The sequence below is a fragment of the Carassius auratus genome, chromosome 35, assembly GCF_003368295.1.
Source record: "Carassius auratus strain Wakin chromosome 35, ASM336829v1, whole genome shotgun sequence".
Classification (NCBI taxonomy): domain Eukaryota; kingdom Metazoa; phylum Chordata; class Actinopteri; order Cypriniformes; family Cyprinidae; genus Carassius; species Carassius auratus.
The window spans coordinates 3,935,096-3,948,599 of NC_039277.1; the positions used below are offsets into that span (position 1 = coordinate 3,935,096).

At 38.0% G+C, this 13,504-nt stretch overlaps 1 protein-coding gene across 1 annotated transcript in view; it reads left to right on the forward strand.

Moving 5' to 3' along the window:
• The window catches only part of exd3 (exonuclease 3'-5' domain containing 3), a 37,272-nt gene that overhangs the window by 753 nt on the left and 23,015 nt on the right, over positions 1 to 13,504 (forward strand). Inside the window, exons 2-18 of the mRNA XM_026219360.1 lie at positions 1,721 to 1,790; positions 4,437 to 4,501; positions 4,942 to 5,289; positions 6,459 to 6,512; positions 6,592 to 6,731; positions 7,006 to 7,112; positions 7,197 to 7,270; positions 8,133 to 8,171; positions 8,250 to 8,416; positions 8,679 to 8,829; positions 8,936 to 9,134; positions 9,280 to 9,389; positions 9,498 to 9,675; positions 9,757 to 9,920; positions 10,231 to 10,431; positions 10,996 to 11,049; positions 11,233 to 11,364. Of these exons, the coding sequence (XP_026075145.1) occupies positions 1,766 to 1,790; positions 4,437 to 4,501; positions 4,942 to 5,289; positions 6,459 to 6,512; positions 6,592 to 6,731; positions 7,006 to 7,112; positions 7,197 to 7,270; positions 8,133 to 8,171; positions 8,250 to 8,416; positions 8,679 to 8,829; positions 8,936 to 9,134; positions 9,280 to 9,389; positions 9,498 to 9,675; positions 9,757 to 9,920; positions 10,231 to 10,431; positions 10,996 to 11,049; positions 11,233 to 11,364 (2,208 nt within the window). The 5' untranslated portion in view covers positions 1,721 to 1,765. The remainder of the gene's footprint in view (positions 1 to 1,720; positions 1,791 to 4,436; positions 4,502 to 4,941; positions 5,290 to 6,458; positions 6,513 to 6,591; positions 6,732 to 7,005; positions 7,113 to 7,196; positions 7,271 to 8,132; positions 8,172 to 8,249; positions 8,417 to 8,678; positions 8,830 to 8,935; positions 9,135 to 9,279; positions 9,390 to 9,497; positions 9,676 to 9,756; positions 9,921 to 10,230; positions 10,432 to 10,995; positions 11,050 to 11,232; positions 11,365 to 13,504) is intronic.

Genomic DNA, 13,504 nt, shown 5'->3' on the forward strand with positions numbered 1-13,504 from the left:
GATCATTTGGAGAAAACGTCTTGCAGTCTTCAGTGTCACATGATCCTTTAGAAATCTTTCTAATATGATGATTTACTGATCAAGGAACATTTCTGATCATTATTAAGGGTAAAATATTTTGTGCTGCTTCATATCTTTGTGGAAACAAGTTTGGATCAGTAACAAACACACACACACACACTCATACATACACACATATGTGTATATATAGAAAGGATACATTATATTGATCAAAAGTGACAGTAAAGACATTTATAATGTTGCAAAAATGTTCTATTTCAAATAAATGCTGTTAATTGAACATTGATTTCATCAAATAATGTATCACTGTTTCCACAAAAAAAATTAAGCCACATTTATAATAATTTGAAGATAGCAAACCATTATTAATATCTAGCACCAATATTTTTTTATTGATAGCTGTTGAGCACCAAATCATAATATTAGAGCATATATTAGGACCATATGCCACACAGAAAATTCAGCTATCTATATATATATGTGTATATGTGTATGTGTGTGTGTGTGTACAGATACTTTTTTTTTGTTATTGCGTGTGCACTAACTAGACTAGAGAACATGTACCTTTCTAAGGAGTCTTTAAATAGTGACAGGTTCATTATACACACACACACACACACACACACACACACATGTATTGTGTACAATAAATAAATAATTGTAAAAAAGAGCTCTCTCTCTCTATATATATGTGTGTGTGTGTGTGAGATATATATATATATATATATATATATATATATATATATATATATATATATATATATATATATCTCACACACACACACACGTTATTATTTATTTTGCCTCCACTGTATTAATTTAATCACAGATTAAAAGCTAGGCTCATTAACAGCCCTGTAGAGTGTCGAGCAGGGTTTGCAGTTGTGTGAGTGCTCTGTGTCCACTAGATGTCAGTGAAGACCAGAGGAGATGTGAGTGAGCCTCAGGAGCCAGAGCTTCCCCTGAGACAGTCCAGACTCCAGACCTAAAAAACAAAACCTCCTCAGCCTCAGAAGCATGTCTGTGAGCCAGCTGGCAGACTGCCCTTTCTCGGGCTGCTGTTCCCACAGGGAGGGAGACGTGTTTGTGTGTGTGAGACTCAGACCTGGACGTGTGTGTGGGGACTGACACCTGAGGCACTTGTTCACATGTTGTTCAGCACGAGTCACTTCTACTGTGAAGTCGACAAACTAGGAAAAAAAAAAACCTTTCCTCTCATAATCTGAAGGTAAATCTTACCCCTGAAGCATTATGAATACAACGGGGAGTGACATATATATAACACTTTTCTTTTTTTCTTTTTTTTTTTTGTGAGTAGACCGTTGCTTGCTTGGGGAATAACTGCCTGAGAATGTGTGAGAACTCACTGAAACCACTCGCATGTCGAGCAACATTTCGAGCAGCTGCCAAACTGCACATTTTTGGGGCTTGCTACATTAAAAAATAATTTTACACCCATTTGATTGAGGTAGTGCTGTAACTTCCCAGCCTGAGAAACAGAGCTAGGCTTTCTGAAGTCATGGGAAGAGGTTTTTTTTCATCAACCGGTGATGAATGTTATTAAAATCCACCAGGCAGAAGAATTATGCAATGTTAGACGTGTTCGAGTCTCTTAAGCATGTTGTAGCCTGTTAAGCAGATCTGTGTTGGGAATCAGATTTTTCATGCATTTTACAATCATAACAATGCTTTTGTGCAGGGAGTGGAAGTGTTGAGTCTAGACAGCGCCACCAGGTGTACAACAATGAGCCTGGAGAGACAATCCAAAGGTACGTTTCAAACCTCATTCCACTCTTGGATACTCTTTTAGTAAACATTGTGTGCTAATGCTAGAATGATAACTACTGACTCATTCCTAGCAATCATTATTAGAACTTCTTACCATAAATATCTGAGTGAACGGGAAATAAAAAATGGGATGCAGATATATTGGGACTATGAACTGGTTAATGGACAAGTATTTCTTTGTTTTAATTTATCAAAATATATATACATTTACAACATTCAGAGGGTTGGGTCAGAAATATATATATTTTTTTTTCTGTAAGGATGCAGTAACATTTATAAAAAGAGACGGTAAAGTCATTTCTTCTATTTCAATTTTAAATAAAGGAGAAGAATAGAAAAATAGTAAGTATCATAAAATATTAAGTTTCCAAACAAATATTCAGTAGCACTACTGCTTTTCAGCATTGATCATAATAATAAGAAAATATGTTTCTAGAGCAGCAAATCAGCATATTAAAATAAATATAAATTAATAAATGAAACATTTCAAAAACATAAAAAAGCAGCTTTTTTTTACCAGCTCCAAACTTTTAAATTATAATAGATTATATTATAATATATTTGAATATATCATAATTTTGTGATCCTTAATTCGACTTGCATTTTAAATTGTATTATTTATTTATTTATTTATTGCATTTTTGGTGTTCTGTAATTTAAGCAAAATAATAGAATTTTAAAATTGTCCATTCATTTTCCGAAAGGCAAAGTGTTACAGTGTTGTTCTGAACAGACAATAATAATAGATAAAAACAGAAAAAAACTTTAAAATATAACAATGTATAAGTCTTAGATGTAAGATCCATACAGTGCAAAACACAAAGCGCTAATATGTTATATGGGCATTATTTTTGGTAGAATTCTGCATTTTTATGGAGGCAGGAACAAATGAAAGCTTCAGTCTGTTTCCTAGTCTCTTTCCCTCATAATAAAAGCTTTCATTAAAATGACAATATGTTCCAGCTCTGAAACAACTTTCCTCTTTGGCTGACATCACCAAGCCAAGCTCATCGAATCAAGACTACATTTCCCTGTGCAATCAATTCCTGATGCACAATGTGACTTCTGAGCACAATGACCTCATCAGTGGCTAAGCGAACACTGTGAAAGTCAAGTCAACCTCATCATCATTGCGGCGAGTTTTGCACATTCCAAAAAAGAGTCGTAGTGTAGTTTCAGCTTGTTTCTCGGGTCTTTTGCTCCACAAGTGGAAGCCATAGTTGATATGGACTTCTGAAAGTAGTCCTCAACAGCATTCTCACTTTCCTTACTTCCCATTGACTGACTGCATAGTCTACATTCCTTAATGTCCTTCCACCCCACTTTCCTCCCATGCTTGTGTGTGTGTGTTGGAGGTGAATGAGGTTAGGGTGGAGTTGAGACAAAGACCAGAGAATTGAATGTGTTTGTGTGTCATCAGCTAATATGCGTGCGCAGTGCCGCCACACCAATCAAGGACAGTTCACTTACGGGAAAAGACTATCCTACATCATGTTTTCAGACAGCCTGGTAAGCTCGTGCAGGAAGCGTTGAGGGCAAATCTGATGATGGGACGAGGGGGGTGGGCTTGTGCTGAGGGTGGACCGAGAAAAGCCCTTTGCACCACTTTCCCAGGCTGTCGGTCAGGAAGGCTGTTTTTTTTACACCGTGACCACCGTGTTGCCCTTTCCGGGGGAAATCCGAGACAAACACGAAGAAGTGGAGGAGGGGGCTCTGGGAAGAAGGAGAGGCAAGGAGAAGAAAGGTGTTGGCCACACAGCATGAGAGAGGCTGCTGCTTTCAGGGACCGTATTCGTCCCCTCCGTTACCCCTTTGTCACCGGCCTGTCCTGTCTCGCCCCCACCTTCCTCCTTAAAAAATGTCTCATCTTCTCACCGTTTTGTGGCCAGGAATCACTGCCCAAAATACAAAGCCCCAACACCTCACACACAACAATAGACTCCTCCTTTCTCTCCCTGTTACGCATATTAAATGTTAATTTTCTGGCCCTTTTTGCTCAATTCAAATGCGGTGTGAAGTATCCGCATCTAACAATGGCTGACTGGGAAAAAAAGAGTCAAGGAGTGCATTACAAAGGACATGAACTAGTTAAGCCTGTATCCCGGATTTAAAAGGAAAAAGTTGGTAAAGTCTTAGTGTGGTGGGAAAAGTGCATTAAAACAGGGTTTAAAATGAACACCTAAAAAGTAAAGTTAGGCTTTACGTAAAGTTTACCTTAATACACAGTACTGGTCTTATTTATGATTCATAGATCACTTTTCTGAAGAAATAAAAAAAAAATGTGTTTGCAATCTTAATCAAAATGTCATGCCTTCATTTTTTAGCTGTCATTACTGATTTATGTTGTATATGTATGTATAAATATGTAATAAATTCATATAAAATATATGTAATATATACAATATTATAATTTTAAAAGTATTGAGAGAGTAAAATCATGAGCAATGACATTTGGAGCTGTGATGCTGATATGGGAAAAACAAGTTTGAGTCTGGCATGCAACGATTTCTATAAAAAAAAAAAAATGTCAAAAATGGGCAAATGCAACCCAATTAGTGTGAGATGTGGAGTGGAAACAGACTTGTTGAGAGCTGTGTGTAACCCTGCTGTTGTGTGTGCTGCCCCAGGTGTTGACCTCTCTGGCCTGCAGGAGCACCTCTGTGGCCTGTGGAGCAGGAAAGAGCAGAAGGAGGTATGAAACCGATGTAGCTATTCTCCAGCTGAGCATGAGGGGCCTAGCCAAACACTTTCTCAAATGTCCAGTATTCCTACAATTTTTAGGAGACACTCAATACTTTTCATTTACAGTTGGATCTGCAGTGAAATAAAAAAATAACCACACAGAAAATAATTTCAACTTGTCGCTCAGTTTATTATAATTTTTTTTTGAGTGACAAGTTAAAATGTTCTGTGGTAATAGCCATCATATCACAAATGCTGTTGATAGCACTTGTATTCAAAAGTAATATTTCCATCCATTTCTCCCTTTCTTTAAATAAGAAACAATAATGTATTTTCAGTGCTTGACTAACTTAATATGATTTTTGGTTCTGACTTTTGGTATCACGTGTAATAATGGTAATATTTTTAATCAGTGCATATTTTATTTTATTATTTTTATTATTGTTTTAGCTACGGCAAGTGTTAGCGAGCAGTTTCTCACAGATGCAGGAGCCCTTGGCCGGTCTGCTGGACTTCCTGGAGGGCTGCCTTACCGTCCAGAAGGGGAAGTCCACCATCTTGAACCAGTTCATTCTCACAGAGTTCATGCGCTGGAGGACCAATAATGCCCAGGCCAGTCTGAATGTCTTGAGGGAAGAAGAGCGACTGCGTTTGCAGAAGAAAGCCCTGGGGCTCCTCACAGACTCTCATCCCGGGTACATGGACCCCCTGCTGGAGATTTATCAGCTGAGCTCTCTGAAAACACCACTGCTGCTGGAACATGTGGACTTCCTGCAGGACTGCTGCTGCTTCAAAGAGGTGAGGGGAAGCCGTCACCAGCTGAGGGACACTTTGACAATATGCTCCAATACAGTGATGTAGGAAAGGACAATAGTTGCTAGTGGTAGAAAAATATAGCCAGGTACCTTATGGGCTCTCTCTCTCTCTCTCTCTCTCTCTCTCTGTGTGACCTGAAATTATGTCCAGGTCACAATGCCCACCCCCTCCCCCCAAAAAAATGAGCACACAAATAAATACATAAATTGTTCAAAAAAGTAAATAAAATAAAATAGTTATTTACTACTATTAATTTTACATTGTAATATTATTTTATGACCATTAAAGAAACAAAAACTATTTGTTATCCTTAAATGTGGGAATCAAAATTATATCCTGGTCTCATTGCACCCCCAAAATAAAAAAAATGAATCAAATTAAATTAATGTTGCTCATAATAATAATAATAATAATAATAATAATAAAAAAAAACACTAGAAGGTGCTGTTTTTTCCAAAGTTTTGGCATGGTAATCATTGATTTTGTGCATGGTGTGTTTCTATGCTTTAACAAGGACTGTCATAATGTTCTTCTTTCAGAAAACATTATAATAGTTGAATTTGCATGAAATGCTTTAAATGTGTGAAAAGTCCACCCATGCTCAAGAATGCTGAGGCATTCCAAAGATATTAACAGGGAAATCAAAGATTAATGGCCTTTCAAAACTACCCAAGTACCAACGACCACAGCAAAGCCAAAGAGCCATAGACATATTTATAATGGGTGCTGTTAACAAAACTGCTCAGATCAGCTCACCTTGACTGCAGGCAGCATGCTTCTGGTATCTCTGGTATCTCCTGGTATCTCTGGCATTCATTTGCTACCATTCATTTTGAATTTTAACATTATTGTCTGGCAATTACATAAACAATTAAAAAAATCAATCTACAATTGAGAATTTTACATGCTCCCAATAAAATTAGGCATCAGAAGTTAACTGCAAATACTTTAATACATTTCTTAATTAATAATTATTTATTTTTAAGTTTTTAAATGTAATTATTATTTTATTATGAATATAATATATATTAATCAATCTATTAAATTACTAATAATTGAAAATGTTATATTTGACGATAGAAATATAATATAAAGCAAGACACTGTGCATCAAAAACAGCTGTAATGATATGTAATTGTGTTTTATGGCAGGCGCTGATTTTCAGTGTCAAAGTGGAGCTCCAGAAAGATCTGGACATGGAGAAGGTCAGTTTAACCTCCCTGATGAAAGCCCGGGTCTTTGCTGCTTTAAGCTGGACGTCTCATCTCTGCTTTCCTCTGTTAGATGTGTGTCCCTCTCATTCTCCTGGACAAGCTGTCGCTGGTGGAGCTGTATGTGCGAGACCATCCCGACCTGCAGAAGCGTCTGCTCAAGCTGCTGGACTCCTGGTGCGTGCCCAACTTTGACATCCAGGCGCTGCTCAGGTGAGAATGAAAGCTCTACATATCCACTGTTATTGAAAGGCTGAAAATACAGAGTCATTCATTACATCTTTTCATAGCATTGAGAATTCGTAGGGAAAATGCGCCAAATGCTATTAATTGTTAATAATGTCACAATACTTTTATTTTTATTTATGCAAGAATCATTTGAACGTGGAAATTCAATGCATATCGAAACATTCATAATAATATAAAAAACGATTAATGATATAATGACAATATTAATAATGCTACACATTTGTTTGTGTGGTTGCAGTCGGTACCCAAACGTGGTTCTCTCAAAACATCAGACGGACCAGATCCAGCCCAAGCTGCTCAGTAAACATGTGTTCAGACTCATGGAGAAGTTCTGCATTGATCCCGGTGTGTGAGCGTCATCATCTCAAGTGTGTAGGTTTATGAATGTGTGTGTGCTTATGATGTTCACACCGGTCCTGTCTACTACAGGTCTGTGCTCTAATTCTGTCTATAAGAGGAAGCTGGATTCACTGAGGTTTCTCATGTACAAAACCTTCGGCGAGGTGAGAACCTTCCTCTTTTTCACTGCCCTTTTTTATCACATCATTTAAAAATGTGCAAGCGTGTCAGGTTCTTAAAAATCTAGTCTTTGTGTTCATGTAAGTTTCACTTCTGTGATTTTAAATATTTCAACTAGTGTAACCATCAGGAAAGAATATTGAACCGTGTGTACATATCTTTCTCATTGTTGTCAGTGTTTATATTTATGTTTTTCAAGGCAAGTCAAATTTGTTTGCATTGCACCACATGCTGTCGATTTTGAGGACCGTTTTTTCAAATGTCAATAATATAAATCTCATCAATAATAATTAGTAATGGTGTTAATGTAATGATTTAGATATTGATATTAAACATGTTAAATTAAGCATTATAATTAACTTTAATATTAGATATAAATTGAGAATGTTTACTGATAATTTACAAATAATTAAGTTTTTTTTTTCCAAATATTATTTTCAAAAGAAACAAGAATAAAAGGTTGTCAAGCACGTAAATAAATGAATAAATAAACATTTAAGTAATTTTTGTTTCTTTATAATGATCTTTTATCCTGATAATATTAGTAAATTAATAGATGGTACAAAAAAATCATAGTGTGGGGTGTCACGTGATCAAATGTAACTTCTGCGTCTGAAATTACATGACGAACAGTAATTTCGGAAAGACAAGACTGAATTATTATTTTAGATGCTTATTAACAAATCAAATGTTAAAATAAATGCAAAACAATAAATAAAAATAAAATATAGTCTCACCCTTTATTTGCCACTAAATATTTTGTGCTTTCAGAAATGCATCACATTAGAGAGGTTAAAGTTTTTAATCCTGCAGTCATGTGTCTGCTTCATTTGATTTGTTTGACAGAAAGGCATGTCTGAAGAGAACTGGAGAGACCACGTTCAGGTAATTCTGATTCTGTCTTGATTCCGCACTTCAACATTTTAAGTGAGTTTTATGTAAGCGTGTGTGTTGTGATCTCAGGCCATGATTGAAGGCAACGCAGAGCTCCAGATTCAACTGGTGCAGCTGTTGGTTAAACACTGCAGCCTCAAGACCGCTGCCCAGTGGGCTGCACATTACAACTTACCCAGAAACAGGCTTCCCTTAGGAGTCTGGGACAAAATTCAGAGCCTCTCCCCCAAGCAGCTGTAAGTATTAAATCAAACGTACACACACAGAAACTTAAAAAAAACATATTTGTAAAGACCTCCCATAAATGATTTCCATTCCAGTAATAATAATATTTACTGTAACCCTCACACGAACTTTTGACAAGTCTGGTTTTGACACCGTTCGAGAAGATACTTTGGCTTACAGGCTAATGTAAACACACACACACACACACACACACACACACACACACACAACCACCAACCTCACAACAAGTATATTCCTGTCATCCTGTCATAGAGAAATGCATGCTGTGAGCGGCCCACCCGAATCTTGGACACCTCTTCAGTCTGATCGGCAAAAATACTACCAGCTTCCTCTGTCCAGAGAAAACGTCCACTTTGTAGAAACATTAGATGAAGTTAAGCAGTGCCGAGAAGCTGTTTTAAAGGTAATTGTATTGTCACATCAACTTTAATTATTTCCAAGGAACAAGGAAGATCCGGTTTTGCTTTTTTAAATGTCTTCTGTAACATTTTGTCCTCCTTCTTCTTCAGTCTGGTTGTGTGGTGGGAATGGACATGGAATGGAGAGCCGGTTTTGGCACAGTATCCTCTCAGCATGTGGCTCTGATCCAGCTGGCAGTACAGGATCGGGTGTTTCTGTTGGACCTTTGTGCACATGCTATTAGCCACAACAGCTCCACAGTGAACTTCATCAGGGCTCTGCTGTCAGACAAGAACATCCTCAAACTGGGTAGGAGGCCTTAAGGCAAATTAAGCCACATACTATGATATTCTTTATATTTCTTGTGTTAGTAAACTATGTGTTTGCTACCAGGGAAGATGTGGTAATGCTCTCTTCAGCTTTGGAGAGCATTGCTTACAGTATGTGTATCTAGGTTATGGGATGTCTGGAGACTTGCGGAGTCTAGTCAGCATGTGGCCCGAGCTCAGGGAAGCGCCGATGAAAATGGAAGGAGTTCTGGACCTGCTTCATGTCCATCAGGAGGTGCTGCTTCCACCCCCTAGCTAACCGTTGCTGATTGGATATTCCCAGCCATATTCTGACTTTAGAACCTATGTTGATTGTTTATGCAATTGACCTCTGTCCCCCCAGATTCAGCGGTGCTGGTTGGGCAACAAAGGATGTCGGTCAGTGGAAGTGAGTAAGGGACCAACAGAGAAGGGCCTGAGTTTGCTAGTGCAGCAGATATTAGGAAAACCACTGAACAAAACAGAGCAACTCTCCAACTGGGAACGCCGACCACTCCGGACCAGTCAACTCCGCTATGCAGGTAACACACAATTCATGAGTGTTGGCATGGCATTTTTGAACTTTGACTCATTATTTATATTTTATTTTTGACTGTTTTCAGCCACTGATGCGTACTGCCTGCTGGATGTCTACCTCGTCCTCTCCCGGGACCCAAAGGCATTTGGTTTGCCAGAGGACCTACGTTGCATTCCCTCGGCCCAACAGGCCAAGAGCCGTGAGGAAAAGAAACCTAAAGAGAAGAAAAAGCAGTATAAAAGAAGAGAGGTCAGTTTACTGGTCAACTAGTCTCTGACAGTGCTTTTATGAGCCTTTAGTCCTGAAAATTGCTCTGCTGCCATAGTTACTGTCATAAACTAAATATAAAAGTTAACTGATGAGAACTTGTTTTTTTTTTATGATGAAAAAAATTTAGGGGTCCAACGAGCCCCATAATACTCTATGTATACTTGCCCAAAATGTTCTCCAATCTCTTGGTGCATTATAGTGGATCACAATCTTTAGAGCAGATTTGGTCATAGAAAGGTCAAGTAATTTCATCTTCACCAATGATTTTGGAGTGTTTTTCAATCTTCAGGCTCGGCAGAAAGCGAATGAGGCCCACTTTGTAGATGACCGTCTAAAGGTGAATTCGGAGTACGAAGGGCCCACCATCACACCACCAGAGCTAAGAGTGGTCTGTGATAACATGCTGCAGGGTCTGGGACGTTTATTGCGCTGTCTGGGGGTGGACGTCAAAATGCTGGAGAACTCTGATGACCATAAAGTAGCAGCAGAGGTGAGACAATTAGTCCCCTGCTGTTTCTGGCATTTTACATAACTGTTTAACTTGCATTAAATTTTAAACTGGATAGGTCTATATAAGATGGTCCTCAGCCGTCTCCGGTCACGTTTAGAAAGAATAAGTAACTAAAAATCTGAGTGGACCTCCACGGCCTGTGGTGTCCCTCTGGGCTTGATCTTTGGACCTTTGCTGTTTAACATGTATATGCCCACTAAATGTAAAATAATGCAAAATAACTGACATGTGTACCAAAGATAGGCTCCCAGATCTACACGGTGCTATCGTCAAGTGACTACAGTCCCACAGAGTCTTCTCCAGTTAAACAAAGGCAAAACAGAGGTTGCTTAAATTTGGCTGCAGAGAAATTTAAGCAAATATTTTCTCAAGTTTAAACACTTTTTTTTTTGTGTCCTCTTTTATATTAATCTCAGTTTTATTAGTCATGTCAAAGTGTAACTAAATCACCCTACTATTATCTTGAAAAAAATAGTTATGGAATTTTTTATATATTACTAATTAAGTCATGTATTTGCAGTCAAGTTATATTCTGTCTTCCAGCTGGCTCGTGCTGAAGGTCGTGTCATCCTCACCGCAGGTCAGCCCTACCAAACAGTAAGTGTGTTTTTGAGTTGTTGAGAGACATGCAAACTCTGTGAGCTATCTTGCATCCTAGTGCCTACATGGGCATTTTACGTCTGTAAGCAGCTGAATAGGTTTTTGTACAGAGCTCCAGTCTGCTTAACCAAAATCCTGTGCAGTGACTTTTTGTGTGAATGTCTGTGTCTTTGTGAATAGTTACGATCACAGGTCGGAGAAGGCCGCTGCCTGGTTCTGGACTGCTCAGAAAAGGCACGTGATCAGGCCGTGCAAGTTCTAAAGCATTTACGCGTCCACCTCACCCATGCAGACATCTTCAGTCGATGCCAGGTCAGTTGTGCACACATGTGGGTCTCTTACACTTATCACCAGAACAGAAACCTCTTCCTCTTTAAAATAAATGATTATATTTATCAACTTTTATCAGTGTTAAAATGAAAGAAAAAAGGAGATCTGCAGATGCATTTCATACATCCTTTATTGATCTCTTGAAAATTTGTACTGATGCTGCAAAGAAACACTAGGAGCCTTTATCAGTTGATCAGCCAGGCAAAAAATAATGGAACAATGTGTTTTTTTTAAAAGATCTTACAGGAAATAACCAACCAGTGTTTTGCGTCATGAAATTTTTATGTCAGTATCATTTTGAATTCCACATTTAAAAAAAAAAATTGGATACAGTGAGATACCTTAACATTTGCACTGAAGTACCTCCTGTCTTGAGACATTTGTGTCTTATCTGCAGACGTTGTGAGCCCGGAAGGAAGCTCAGGGTGATAGATGGCTTTTCTGGTGACACTTCTCCTGTGAATCATTGGCTTGATTTGCCACTGCGATTTTCACTAGAACAGGCACAGGAGGAGCTTTCTTCAGGCATTTCCTCTCACATAAGTGATAATCGGAATTTAGACAATGGATATGAATAAGGAAATAAGCAATTACCGGAGGGATACAGAAATAACAGTAGACAAACAAGAGGAAAGAGTAAAGACAAAAAATACGTAGTCATGGTTAGAGATGCACTGATATGGTTGAAAGGATGTCAGTAGATGGTTGGTATTTCATGTCAAAAGTTTTTCTATGATAACCTAAAATCATAAGTGAGATTACTTTGAAACATCACAACACACTTTTGTCCAGAAAACCACATGGCATGTGGTGTCCCTCAGGGCTCACTCATTGGACCTCTGCTATTTAATCTGTATATGCCCAAATGAGGCTAAATAATTCAGCCTGACAGAAGAGTGTACCATGGGTAGGCAACCAGATCTACCGAGTACTGTGTTGTTGCTAGTTTATTCTTGGTGGTTGCTGGCTAATTGTTTATTAGTTCAAGTAAAAATGTTTCTTTTGATAGGCTAAAATCATAAGGGAGCTTGCTTTAAACATCACAGCACTCCTCTCTCCACAAAACCACATCATGTGACCCAGGGCGCTATCTTTGCACCTTTGCTGTTTAACCTGTATATGCCCAAACAAGGCTAAATAATGCAAGATAACAGAAGAGTATACCATAGGTTGGCAGCCAGATCCACCTTGCGTTTTGTCTTGGTGGTTGCTGGCTTATAGCTTACTAGTTTGAGTCAAAAAGTTTCTATGACAGGCTAAAATTATGATGAAACATCACAATACTAATTAAACTCTCCCCAGAAAAGCACATGATTTAAGGTATCAAATATGTCCATAGCACAAGCAGGATGAGTTATGTGTTGAAATGTAATAAATGGGGTAGAGGTTTGTTAGAAATATGAGCAGTAGTAAAAGTGATGCTTTCCTTAGCAAACACTGCTGAAAAAAAATGAATACGGACTAAAACCAATAAGATGATCAAGGGATGAGGTGAATTGGTGAAAGGTGGAAGGTTGATGGGAAAGGAGACCGTGGGAATAGAGAGCCCTGCAAGAGAGGACAGGCAGAAAGATGTAGTTAGAGATAACAGAGGAAAACAAAGGGAGAGACAGACTAGGGTGTGAGACAAAAGGAGAGATGGAGGCAGATATGTGCTTGACTCATTCCTGCTATAATACCTGATCTCCATTAGAGCTGCACCTTCAGCTCCATTGAAGGTCTACAGTTGTTTATTACCTGTGATTTTAGGATTCAAGCACATTTAGTGGCACAGAAAAACGTGTAAACATTACCAGTAAGATTTTTTTAATGTCTTTGAAAGAAGTCTTTTATGCTTCGTTTATTGATCAAGATATGAAATTTGAAAACAGTAAAAAAAAAAAAAAAATTCGTATCTGAATATATTTTGAAAATTTTATTTCTTTCCGTAATGGTAAAGCTGAATTTTCAGTCAGTTTTCAGTGTCACCAATATAACTATATGCATAGTTGTTTATAAATATTTTATGTTTTTGCAAACCAGTTACCGGATCGTCTGTGCCGTCTATTCATGGTTATTTAAGGGTTAATTTACACAGGAATTTACTAATGTCAAATGTTGCCCTGATATCATTACAAACACG